This window comes from Sceloporus occidentalis, unplaced genomic scaffold, assembly GCF_023333645.1.
Source record: "Sceloporus occidentalis isolate IW3139 unplaced genomic scaffold, rSceOcc1.0.p SCAF_1, whole genome shotgun sequence".
Lineage (NCBI taxonomy): Eukaryota > Metazoa > Chordata > Lepidosauria > Squamata > Phrynosomatidae > Sceloporus > Sceloporus occidentalis.
The window spans coordinates 248,472,109-248,485,614 of record NW_028316981.1 but is presented as its reverse complement, the minus strand read 5'-3'; the positions used below and the strand labels follow the sequence as shown (position 1 = coordinate 248,485,614).

The 13,506-nt window shown below is 39.8% G+C and overlaps 1 protein-coding gene across 1 annotated transcript in view; it reads left to right on the top strand.

Annotated features, from left to right (window-relative positions):
- Nucleotides 1–9,695: 9,695 nt before the first annotated feature.
- The window catches only part of GRAMD2B (GRAM domain containing 2B), a 74,657-nt gene continuing 70,846 nt past the window's right edge, over nt 9,696–13,506 (top strand). The window contains exon 1 of the mRNA XM_089491476.1: nt 9,696–9,866. Coding sequence (XP_089347602.1) covers nt 9,739–9,866 — 128 coding nt within the window. The 5' untranslated portion in view covers nt 9,696–9,738. The remainder of the gene's footprint in view (nt 9,867–13,506) is intronic.

Sequence of the window (13,506 nt, the reverse complement as noted above, 5' to 3'; positions counted from 1 at the left end):
TAAAAACCAGTTAGTCTGAAAGGTTTGTTGTGTTATGTTCCTTCAAGCTGTTATGTGTTTTGAGTTTTGTGACAAGATTTGTTCAGAGGAGGTTTGCCATTGCCTTCCCCTGAGGCTCAACGTTATCCAGTGGGTTTCATGACTGAGCAGGGGACTGGATGCTGTCACATCTTTCTTTCTTTCTTTCTTTCTTTCTTTCTTTCTTTCTTTCTTTCTTTCTTTCCTGGTTTTCCTCCCCCATCCTGCCTCCTTTTTATGCTTGAAATAGAACAGTAGATGGCAGGATTACACTGTGGTGTTGAGAGAAGTTTCAGCAGTCCTTCTTGTTCTTAGCAGAGAAAGGCAGAGTATGATCCAGTCTAAGCTATCCACTTAAAGTTTCATTGATTTTAAGGGGAACTAATTATTCAAAGATGTGCTTCACTCTGTCACTGAGATCAGTAAAAGTTAAAGTAATTCCACTCTGGCCAATCTGCATGCAGTATTATTTTCTTTCTATTGAAACTATTTCATTCAGGAACCAAAAAAACAATTAGTCCTTGCTCTACCTTCAGGGGGCAAGGCAAGCAGTTAGTTACAATTACAGTTATATTATTACAGGTTACTAATTACTTTCCATTTTACAAAAAAAAAAAACCCTTTTTTGCTGTTGTTTGCTGTGAAGGGGTAAATTTCTAGTCTGAGGGTGCATCTGCACTGCAGAAATAATGCAGTTTTGAAACCACTTTAACTGTCACGGTTCAATGCTATGGAATTTTGGGATTTGTTGCTTTGTGAGATATTTAGGCTTCTCTGTTGGAGAGGTCTGGCGTCACTACAAACTTCTGGAATTGGTGCATTTGTACAAGTTGCCTAATTTTACACCAACACATTTCTACCCCAAAATATGTTTCATGTGCAGTGAAACCCCATAGGATTTTATGCAAATGAATTTTATGGAAATGAATTTTCCCAAATAAAATCCTGAATAATCTTGTGGCTTTTTTCCATTTCTGCAATGGGATGCCTTGAGTGTTGAAACCAACTGCCATGGGGAGTGACTTAGGGCAGATGTGGGCAAAGTGCAGCCCATGGGCCACATGTTTTCCCCAGGGTCATTTTGTCAGCCCCATAGGTCAAAAGAAAATTGCCCCCAAATGTGTTCTATCAGGTATGTGGGACATTTGAGCCATCTAAGAAAGGTCTTTTTTACAAGAGGAAATAAAGTCACTTCCAGTAAAGCACCAGTAAAGTAAAGTCACTTCCAGTTGTTAGTTGCTTCCTGTTTTGAACAAAAGGCTCCTCTTCAGCCTAAATTGGACCAGGGTGGGTTAAAACATGGTGAAAATGCTCTTCCCAGCTCCTAGAGGATATTAGGGAACATTTAGAAGCAAAAATGTTTGTTTTTTTATGGTAGAAGTTGTAGTGGATGGCATGGCTTCTCACGCTCTCCTAGCAGAATGATGCAGCCTAGCCTTCCACAATTTCCTACCGCTGACATAGGGAAGTGGATATGTTTAGCTCAAAGAAGAGAAGACTGGGAAGTTTATCGCATGCACTTTTTAGCTCAATCTGGGCACGGGACGGGATTGGGCTGATACAGGGGAAAACGGGTTTTATCGCACACAAAATTGCTGCTGTGCTGTCACCTCAGCCATGCTCTGCTGGCCAATTTTGGTGTTATCGAAAGCTTCCATGGTAGCAAAATCACTGGTATTAGTGAAGCTGGGGGACGGTGATGGTCAGGCAGCAGCAGAGCAGCAGTTTTGTGTGCGATAAAACCCATTTTCCCCCTTTCCAGCCCAATCCCATCCCGTGCCTGGATTGGACTGAAAAGTGCATGCGATAAACTCCTAAAAGAGAACATGATAGCTATCTTTAAATATTTTAAGGAATGCCATGTAGAAGATGGAGCAATCTTATTTTCTGTAACTGCAGAGAGCAGGAATGTAGCTATGGAGTGAGGGTGTCAAAAGGAGGGCATTGCTCTTGCCAATAAGATTTCTGCTTTCCCCAATAAAATTTTCTCTTGGTCCCCACATTTCTAGTATTTCAGTCACTTAAAAATTTTAGTTGAGCATTTAGAAATACAAAGGACAGACAAAGTTACCAAGGGAAAGTGAACGCAGCAAATAGTATGTGTGAATATTTGGATGGCAAGGGGGGAAATGGGAATGGTGGGGGGGGGGAGTGTGAATAGCAAGGGGACAAAATGGGGGCACTGAGTCACCCAAATAAGAATCCTCCCTACCTAATGAAATTTTCCTTTGGTCTGCAAATATCTAGCATTGCAGAGTGAGACACTGAAAATCATTCACACCTAAAATGATTATATTTGCTGCATTTCCCTTCCCTTGGTAACTGTGCCTGTCCCTTTTCTTTGGGTGCCTGAATTGTATTTCTAATTGCTTGACTAAAGTTTTGCAAGAAGCTCCCATATTATCTCACCACTGACTAGGCTGGGTAGGTCTGCTGTAGTCCAGCAAGATTTAGAGGGCCACAAACTGCCCATTCCTACACTGCACAAAATAGTCTGTAAGCCATTTGATAGTTCTCAACATCTTTTGAAAATTTGTTTTATTATTTTCCCTTGGACATATCAATCTTTAAACAGTGCTTGATAAGCCACAGGGTGTCATAACCATCTGATTTGATGGATAAATACTCTGCTGTATGTCAGCTTCTCTTCAATAGTGTTCACTCTGCCTAGATAGATTGGTACAGGCAGGCTTTTCAAATCACTCCTTTGCAGTTTTGATGGGAGACATTGCCCTCTAACACAGTGCTCTTTGATCCTGGAGTCTTTGCAAGTTTACTGAAATATTTTCTGTTTGAGTAGCTCAGCTTCCATTCCAGTGAGACATCATGAGTTCTGAAATTTGGAATTATATATGTATTGCTCTCCATAATACTAGATTTAACTTATTAGAATAAATATTTTCATGTTATGGTTATTTATTAAAATTGACTGTTCCTGTTGAACAGTTACAAATGTGTAATCGAGAATTATGCACTCAAAACTGTTTCATATTCATGATCCTTACATAGACTCTAGTTAAAGGGATATGTGGGACCATGAAAGTCTGAAAATCTCTTAGTGCCCACTTACTGGGGCTGTGATCAACAGGGGTATGTGCCAAAAAGTTGTTTTTCTTCAAATATCAGAACCATAGAGAAAATTAATTAATGAAGAACATTTAAAGTGCAGCCTCCTTTTGTCTCTATTGTTTTTGCTGCAGATGAAAAGGTCAGTCGTAACCCAAAGATGTACCAGTTTAAAATACAGTACAGATCTCTTCTGTTGCCAGAATCGTCTTCTGCCTGCTGATTTCAGAAATTTGCCAAGAGAGCAATCTCTTGGCAAAACTCAAACACCAAGAAGGGGAATTATTGTGAATGTCCCTCAAGTCAACCCTGACTCATGGCAACTCAGTGGATGAGACATCTCCAAAACCCCTGTCCTCAACAGCTCTGCTTAGATCTTATAAATTCAGGCCTATGACCTCCCTGTTTGAGTCTATCCAGCTGGGCTCAGTGGGTTTATTTTCCAGGTGAAGAAGTGGATATTAGATAATCAAGATACAGTATATGAACAGAACTGGGGTAGGCAGCTGACACTAGTTTCAGCTTTGAAAAATCAAGTAAGAGTGTTTGAGCTTTTGACCACTCCTACATATTTTCCTATTCTTTCAACATGAAGTAGCACCAGACTTTCCTGGGATGCCATTTTTCTGGTTCACAGCAGGGAGAGAAAAGTGGAGGCTCAGCGCCATTTTCCTTCAGTGCCACAGTCTTTATCTCAGCAGCCCATGAGGTTTTCATAGAAGAGTTTCACACAGCACTTACCATGGGGTAAGCACTGGTAAAACATTGGTAATACATCAGGGAAGCACATGTGTATGAAAGCCTGACACACTTCTGAAACATCAGGGAATCATCCCCTTGCCTCTAGCATCCTTGAATCATTCGCAGAGCAGCAATTTCCTGTTAATGAAAACTTTGCATTCATAGGAAATTGCTACTCTGCAAATGATTCAAGGATGCTAGAGGCAAGGGGACAATTCCCTGACATTTCAGAAGCATGTCTGACTTTCACACATGTGCTCTTCCCTGACGTTTTACCAGTGTTTTACCAGCATGTCAAAATCTTCATAGACTCTCTGTAATAGCAGGAATAACCAGCCATTCAGGTTTGGCATGATTATTCTGGAGGCAGGATTCCACCAAAGAGGGTTAAGTTTTCATTCCAAGCTGCCAGAGAGAGATATAAGCAGCTCTCTGGACAGCCAAGCCTCAATTTGAGGATTATATGCCATTATATGACCATTACTGTGTGTGCATTGTGTGCCTTTAAGTAGTGTACAACTAGGTTCCTTTTATTTGTCACAACTTTGGAGTGGTTCAGGGACGTAGCCAATGGGGGGGTTCTTGGGGTCCGGACCCCCCCCCTTCCATTAGAAAAATGAATGGTGTGTGCTGCTGCGCCGCCGCACCCAAGCCCCATTATAATGGTGGCACTTAGCCTGGACCCCCCCCCCTTCCTAAAATCCTAGCTACGTCCCTGAGTGGTTTGTCATGAGATTGAATTAGTTTTAGGGCAAATGAATACCAGTCATACTCAGGGAGAGGGGTGTTTCCCTTAGCAGATTTTGTGCATGAGACTGACACAGGTCATACCTAGCTCAGAAGCAAAAGGTTTTATTGCATGAGATGAGTAAAGCACGGTTACTTTTTATACTCATGGATAAGTGTAGAAATTTTAGTCAAAAAATTGTCCCAAAAATCCTGAGTTGACTTATGCATGAGTCAATGTAAGTACTGTAGTTTAACTCTTATTTTAAAAAGGAACCATCCCTTGGTGAAAGGCACGAGTGTAATCTGTCCTCAAAGCACTGACCCCACTCTACCCACTCAACCATACAGCCTTTAGTATGAGCACAAACATGCCTGCTGAACTTTTGTAAGTTTTTGGCATTGTTTTTCTTTGCTTCATCCTTTAGATCCTTTGGTGCATGCACCTAAGTTTTACCCTTGACCTATACATGGATCATGTCAAAATCCATAATTTTGGCCCTAAAACCTGCCCTTGACTCATACATGAAGTTGACTTATAGCTGAGTGAGTATTTATGGTACATCAGGATAACTGTACCTCCGGATGGGGCTTACTACATAACACCATTGTCCTGTTCTTCTCCCATGGAAAATCATTTGAAACATGTTTCTTTTTAATAACACAAAAAATCTGTTAATGACCCCCCCCCTTTCCTGCTTCTGTTGTGCTTTAATTTCTGCTGTGAAAGTTCCATTGTGCTTGTATGGCTATTTGGGCTGGTCAGGACTGGCCAGTGTGTGTGCTGTGCATGGAGAAACATCAGTCCACATCCGATGATCAAGGGAGAAGGAGAAGGGGTGGGAATTTCAATTTGATCTGCCAAGTAAGTGGAAGCTCTCTCCTTTAACCCAGTTTTCTCTCTGTTCTTCGTGCTTCCACCACAGAAGGACTGTAATGCAAAGTTCAGGTGCCTTCTTTTATAAACCAAATCTCATACACTCTAATATTTCACAGATGATAACTGGGACATATGCATTCAAGCAACATCAGAGCAAAAGATGGCAAAAGTTAGGAATAAGGAAGAACAGACAAGCTAGGAGAGGTTGTAGTCTGCTTTCTTAAACTTTCAAACTTTTTTTTCTTTTATAGAAATTATCCCACCTCCCTGACAACTGGGGCTTGCCAGAGAGGCAAAAAAACTTTGCTGACTGCCTCCTAGCACATTTCCTTTTCCTGTTTGGGAGTCTCTCTCACTACAGAACTATAATGCCTCAGGCGTGGTAGGGAAAGAGCAGTCCCAACTGCATAGCACTTTCAAAAATAACAATATTTTAATGCTATTTTAACAGGAGTAAGGACTTATGTGCAAAGGCTCAGCAATTCAGCCTCATCTTCAGGTAGCAAGGATCCACACAGAGGCTTTTGCCCAAGTGGCATCCAATTTCCATCACTCCAGCAATGCCCAGCATGAAGGCTACTTTTGGTTTATTGGTTGTTAAGTGGGTCAGCTGATGGGGAGAATCTAGTTGCATACAGGCCAAGCCGTCTACAGCTGTAATCAAATAAAACTTGTGGTCTTTTTATATCACAAACTATCCTTATATGTGTATTTAGTTGCCAAGTTCATCTCAGAAACAAATTTGAAGTTGGTGGAGATCATAAACTCTGGAATAATTAATTATTGCTAATGAATTCCAGTAGGACCCTCACTGCTAAATTAAAGGTTCCAAATGCTCTTCAAATCTATGTAGAGCATGCTGCAGCAGTCTAGTCTGGATGACATCAAGTAATATCTTACTGTGGCCAGATCTGACCATTCCATCCATTCAGTTTGCACATGATAGGTATGATATGGCTTTGAAACCCATGATAATAGGTATGATATGGCTTTGAAATCTACCATACAGTTGGATCCAAATAAATAGGAACAGAAGGAAAATAGCCACTGGTGGTTTTCTGCCAAGTCTTATTATATGCAATAAGGTTCCACCAGTGGTATAAAAAATAGATTCTATAGCAGGCCTTGTGTTTCTTGAATATCATAATTCTAGCTAGGCATCCGTTGTTAAATTAGTGTGAATGCTAATCGAAATATCTTTTTAAAAAACATACTGTTTGAGTTCAAACTCTTTCTAATGTTTAATTTCATTTGCTCTGCACTGAATAATGAGTGGGACAAAATCTGACCAGGCATTTTAAATATAACAACAATCCAGAAAGTAACAAGAATTATTTCTTATAGAAGAGGGGGGGGATCACATCTTGGAAACTTCTGCACCAGCTAATCTATACTATAACACAATCTTCTCCTCAAACGTGATCTGCTACTCAGTTCTTCACAGGAAAAATATAACCAAATCTCTTATTCAGTAGGCATTTTATATTGATTTCTAGAGGTGATATAGTTTTCCAATTTCACAATGGGTATGTGTGTAAAGGGAGTGGGATAGAATGAACATTCACAGGCATATTTGATTCATTTTAATATAGAGGGTTTGTTTTATTCCTGCTATTCTGAGCTTGCATACACAGCTGAGAAAAGTGTCTCTTTAATGGAAATTCCCTATATTTTGATGGACTTTTAATCAAAACTAATAATTCATACCTCTACCTTTGAAAATTACTTATTGTGGGATAAAAGTACTGGTGCTAGTGGCAAGAGCCATGGTAGGATTACCAGACTGGGAAATGATTGCGTAGAACAGGAAGATTCACCAGGCGTTGCTTGTTTCCTGGATGTATGACAAGTAACACCTGCCACTTGGAGGAACTGTGTGATACTCACTGTCTAGTTTGCATTTCCTAGATTAACACGATAGTGGTGCCTTCAAAGCCTCATGTGATAAAGTCAGTAGTCCAGTGCTCAAACTACTATACTTCTATACAGCCATTTAAAGTCCAGAATCCATCTCTGGTTATCAGTCTGGCCTGGTACAGAGTAGAAGAAAGGGGTGGCCAGAGGATCCTCCAGATCCTTGCCACAGCAACCACACAGCCGCGACAACAATCTACCCCAAAAAGGAGCTCTGAAATGGAGCTCCTTCCTGCGATGCTGCCAAGGCGCCATTTGCGCCCTCGGGTGTCGTGGTGTCATGTCTTGTGTGCCGCACCATTTGGACATATTGCACAAGACACATCAAGGATGTGCACGCCATATGGATGGTGCTGCGTCAAGATGGTGCCACCCATATGTATTAGGGTTTGGGAACGTGCAGTTGCTGCATGCTCCCAAACCCTAAAATCACTGCCAGCACGCCGTTTATACTGGGCCTTAGTCAGTAGCCATGCAACAGTCCATCTTTCTGTCACAAAAAGCTTTATGAAACTGCAGGCTTAAACAAAAAGCCTTGATAGTAACTGCCAGGACAAAGTATTCATAGAGACTATTCTTTGTGCCAAAATAGGTAAGATGTAGAATTTTGGCAAGCTGAATGGAGAATTCTGAGAACTGTAGTCCAAAAAGTAAATTCTCTAAGTTCTGACACAAGAGAATGGTGTGTGTGTGTGTTTTGTTTTGTTTTGTTTTGTTTAAACCAAGCTATGTCATTGCTTTGTTCCTGTTGCTGTTACGAAAACATATCACTTATGGAAAATAATGCATATGTTTTATAGATCACATGCAATTTGGTCCTGAGTGTTGACAGATATCCAAAGTCTCAGGCATGATCATCCACAGTTCTGCCTGAAGCAACAGTGTTTTCACCCCACCGAAGTCAATTAATCCAGCAGTGTTCAGTCTGAAACATGAAAGTGGATGTCTGTTTCTGTGCTTAAAACCAGAAGACCAGGGAGGGTCTACAAATAAGTGGCAGAGCATATATTTGGCATGCAGAAGTCCCAATTCAATCAATATTATCTCTGGGGCAGGCTGGAAAATTGTTTTGCCTGGAACCTTTTAGACCCACTGCCAGGCAATGTTGATTATAGTGGAATAGATGCAGGACAGAAGTAAACCAATTTTCATGGTGGCGCAGAGACAAAATGAGTTGGTGGCAGTGGAAGGCTTTGGATCTTGTTCACTATAAAAGAGGTCTCTGTGGGGAATGGTTTCCATAGGTAGTGGCAAAAATGTCATCCAAGTAAAAAAAATTAATTAGAAAGTATGCTGTGAAGCTTCCCAAAAAGCAAATCAATTTAAAATATAATATGTTCCCCATGCAAAATTCAGTTATGTAAACTGAACTAACAGTGAATAGGAAGTAAATGCATATTATGCAAGTCATCTTACCATAATGATCTGAACTGTTGGTAAAGTCTAAAGTACTGTGAAAACCTGCAGATAAACTATTCAATTGAAATTCTTTCAAATATGTTACTTTCAAAAATATGACCACCATTGGGGGGTGCAGGAGATATATGCCATCAAGTGGAGGGGGGTTGACACCTTAAGTTAGTGCATAGGGTGATGCCAGCCCTAGTGATGTCACTGTTCAAAAGCCAAGATCACAAAACTGGCTTTTCCTTAATGACTGAGGTGTATCAACAATGAGGATGAATTTTGTCACACAGCTGTAGATGTATCAAGAGAAAGCCCTGCAGTGTGCAAAGTGCACATGCATGGAAAGACTTACTTGTATACGTACAGCAGTTTAGTTTATGAAGTGTTAGTGTTGGAATTTGCAGATTTCTACTATATCCTTTTGAGGGTGATGCCTAAACTATATTTCAACTGCAATGAAAGAAATCTGAGGACTGAAGGAAAATTATATTGGCGGGGAGGGGGTAAGCATCTGACTCAGTGTGAGTCAGTTTCCTTTATTCTAAAGTAGCCCATTTCTAATGTGAGGGTTCAGTTTATAATATAGATTTGTCAAGCTGTGCCTACCAATGCTGCTTAGCTTTGTGTAAAGGTAGAATAATATAATTTATGAGGTGCAGGATCAAATATTTAAAAAATAAAATAAAATGTGTTCAAAATTAAATTAATGTCTTTCTCTCGCACTCTTTGATGCCTTTAGTGGAGCTTTTATATGACTAACCTAAAGACTTTGTGCCAAAGTCAATAAGACTGCCTTAAGACAGGTACACAAAGGGTTGCCCATCAGTAGTTAAAACAGAATGTGACATCATGCAAATCAGTAACTTATTAAAACTGGAGGGGGAAAAACCCTTCCTGCTTCAGGTAAATTCAGAGTAAGAATCCATGTCACATATCCGCAAGTGCCTATACTGTTTTAGGTGAGAAGCACTGGTTCTTTATCCAATATGGTGAGGAAAAGGCACACGTCTGATGACTGGGATGTTTCTTACAAGAGTCAATCCAGCTTCCAGACATCAAGTGGTGAACCTTCTCCCCTCAGCCCTATGGATGACACTGGTTCAGTGTTTATAAGGTATGTTAATGAACTTGGATTTTTATGTTTTGTTTTTTCATTGCAACCTTTTCCTGAATATATTTTGATTTAATAAAATATTATTAGGTCCATTCCAACACTGTGGATTGCTTTGGGCTGCTTCCAGGTAGGACATCAGTAGGGATTGGTGACAACTTCATTTTGCTTAATTTTTTAAATCAGAATTGACCAAAAGTCTCAAAGTCTGAATGCAAGGAAGCAAAATGATATACATTTGCTCATTGCTAGACACTTGACAAGTGGCAATGAACATAAATGATACCTTTCTAGCGATCAGTAATGTTTTCATTTTGATCAAGACTCTGGTCAAATAAGTTCTCTGTTCCACAAGGACTGACTCTACCCTATCAGTAAAAAGTTAGGACTGTGCTGTCACAGAAGATTCTGCCTGGCCCCATTTCAGAAACAAAGAGTAGTATCACAGAAATTTATTTTTCTTTCCCAGAATGTATATGCAGAGTCTAAAACTGTAGGCTACATGAATATTTTCCTTCATTGTGAATTCACATAATAAACAAACAGATCTACATTGCTAAGATTGGAACTCCGCTTTCCAGTGTATTTTGCACTTTTGCTAATGTTGTGGCATAGTTCTCAGCAGTATAAATGTATCAAAATATGCATTTAAGCAAGTGTGTAGCTATGAGAGGAGGCAAAATGAACACTTTGATTCACCCACAAATATGAATTCTGCCCCCACAATGAAATTTACATTTAGACCCCCAATTTTAGATAGTGAGACAGTGATAACGGTATGTACTTATAACTTGTATATTTGCTGTGTTTTGTTTGTTTCATTAGATACCTAAACTCTATTTCTAAATGCTCAGCTGAGGTTCTACGTGACTGAAATACTACATATTTCAGGAACAGGGGCAAAAGTCATTGGGGCAGAATCTTTATTTGAGTCACAATTTCCTTATTCTCTCCATGCTGCCTCCGCCCCAACACACACTCTGTAGCTAAATCCCTGCATTGAACAGTATAAAGTCAGCTTTATGTATCCACAGATTTTTTTCATCAATGGATTTAACTATCCACAGGTTGAAAATATTCAAAAATAACATAAATTGCAAAGGTAAACATTCTTTTTGCCATTTTCTGTAAGAGACATCATTTCACAACACCATTGTATTTAATGGGACTTGACCATCCACAGATTTTGGTATCCATTGGGGGATCCTGGATCCAAATCCCAGCAGATACCAATGGCCCACTGTACTTTCAAAGAAAGGATAACATTCAAATGTGTATTTTGAAAAGACTTTTTTACTGTTTAATGAAAAATATGGAGCAGAACTGAATGATGGATAAAATATGCAATAGTGCCATGGACTGAACATTAACAGAATGAGACGCCCTTAGAGGGTAACCTATGTTCTACTTCCACATGTATCTCAAAGTTGACTATCCATAGGCATACAGAACAGTGAGTATAATATTTTATGTGAGCATAAGAAATGAGCAGACCAGAGTCTAAAAGAGCCAGTTATATGCATTTGATCTTCTTGTGTCCTGTGCATAGACAGCGTCACTATTGCCATCATCTCCATCACCTTACATAATTGAAAACTGGCAATGAAATGGCAACTGGGTTTTTTAAAAAACAAAAAAACAAAACAGCAACAATTCCAGTATCCAAAAACAGGAAGACCCCAGGATCCCAATTATTCTCTCAAACAAACAATGCTCTCCATGTGCCTTGTTTTCAGTGGATTGTGTGTGGTTGACAAACGCTATTGTACCACCAAATTTGGAAGCTGCAAAGACCGCAAATACAAGAAGGAACCCATATTCAGACTGTGAGCCACATGCTGTTCATTTCTGACCTAAATCAAAACACCCAGTGTACCTTTATAGACTGTACTGACAATCCAGTTTAATTACCTGGATTGTGCTACTTATTTAGCAACAAAATTGACTGAATCAAATGTATTTCTGATCAGTATTGACAATTCATGGGCATCCGTAACTAATTCTAATGAACTAGCTGAGGAATATGAGAATGGAAACCAAATAATGAAGTCTATATAATTTCATGTGTCTCTTACATAAGCAAAATATACACACAGCCCTTCAGTAGTGCTATGTAAGGATGTCAGACTTCTTTGTATTTGCTCATGTAAAACATTGGCATAGTGAAATGGCTGAAGTGTATTTGAATCTCATCACCCAATGGATGTAGTATGTTCTAGCTAGAGAATGCCAGGGCAATGCTTGGGCAAGGTACTTCCAGTGTACCCCCTTAATCTCAAAGGGAGGTGCATGCAAAAACAATAATAATAATCTAGATTAATTTATTTCAATCTGATTTCAGGCTTTGATGTGAGACAGAAATGGCTTTGGTCACTTTGGTAGATGACAGAAGCCAAGAACTAAAAGGGGGAGTATGGGCCCGAACAGACAAGTCAAAATAAAGCTGCTTTGGGTCACTGTGGAGATATGCTGTTTAAATGACATATGCATTTTAAGAGGCCAGAAGCTACACCAAAGCTGCACTCCAGTCCTTAGAACTGGAGCATGGCTTTGATGCGGCTTCCAGCCTCTTAGGACGCATGCATCATTTAAACAACATACCTCCAAAGTGACCCAAGGCAGCTTTATTTTGGCCTATCTGTTGGGACCCTGTGTCCCTATTGGTTCTGCTAGACCTCTGAGTGATTTTGAATACCATTGACCATAGTGTCCTTCTAGCATGAGACTTGGAGGCACTGTTTATGGTGGCTTTGTTATTTTCCGAAGGAATGAACCCAGAAGGTAGTGCTGGGAAATTCTTGTTCGACCCCTTGGTGGTTAGCGTGTGCAGTCCCTCATGAATCTGTTTTGTCCCCCATGCTGCTTAACATATACATGAAATGCTGGAAGAGTTTGTCCAGAGTTTTAGGGTTCAGTCCCATCAGTATGTAGGTGACACTATTGCCACAGTCACAAAATGATGATCTTTTCATAATTGATAAGTACATCTATGATGTAAGATAAACGCTACCTCTGTGATGTCAGGTCTTAATAGATAATTTTTTAAAAAATTAGGTAATCTTGGGGGTTTGGTGTACTAGTGCAGCCCTTTAGGGGTTGAAATATAGCCCCTGCCCTCTCTGTTGCTGCCCATTCTGCTGTATGCTTGAGGCCTTTCACCTGCCTCAGAATTATAGCAAATATCTAACTTTGTCATCCTCTGATATCTGTCCCTAAAATGGAAACAGACACAAATCAAACTCCAGAAAATATTTTATTCAGAATAACTTCCCAGATTGTTGTCATCTTATAAAACTAACTATAAGGTGTCACCTGAAAGACATCTTAGGTATTTGTGTTGTACCAGACACCAGAAAGATAGAATGGATGGGGTGGGGGGGGTGCTATCAAATTGTGTTTGCAAACTATATTTATTTTACCTAATAGACAGTTTTGATTTTACACTGCTGTTTTGACCTTAGCAATAGAAATTCCTAGCAAGGATCCAATTATTTATACAAGCGAACACCTAGATATGTCTCCATGATGATGAAGTATCTGTAGCCTGCAGATGTAGCAGGAACCAGGCTGAAATTATTATGGTGTAACAAGCAGTATTTGTCTGGGTTATGGCCAGCTGACTGATGTACTGAATGATAGCGAT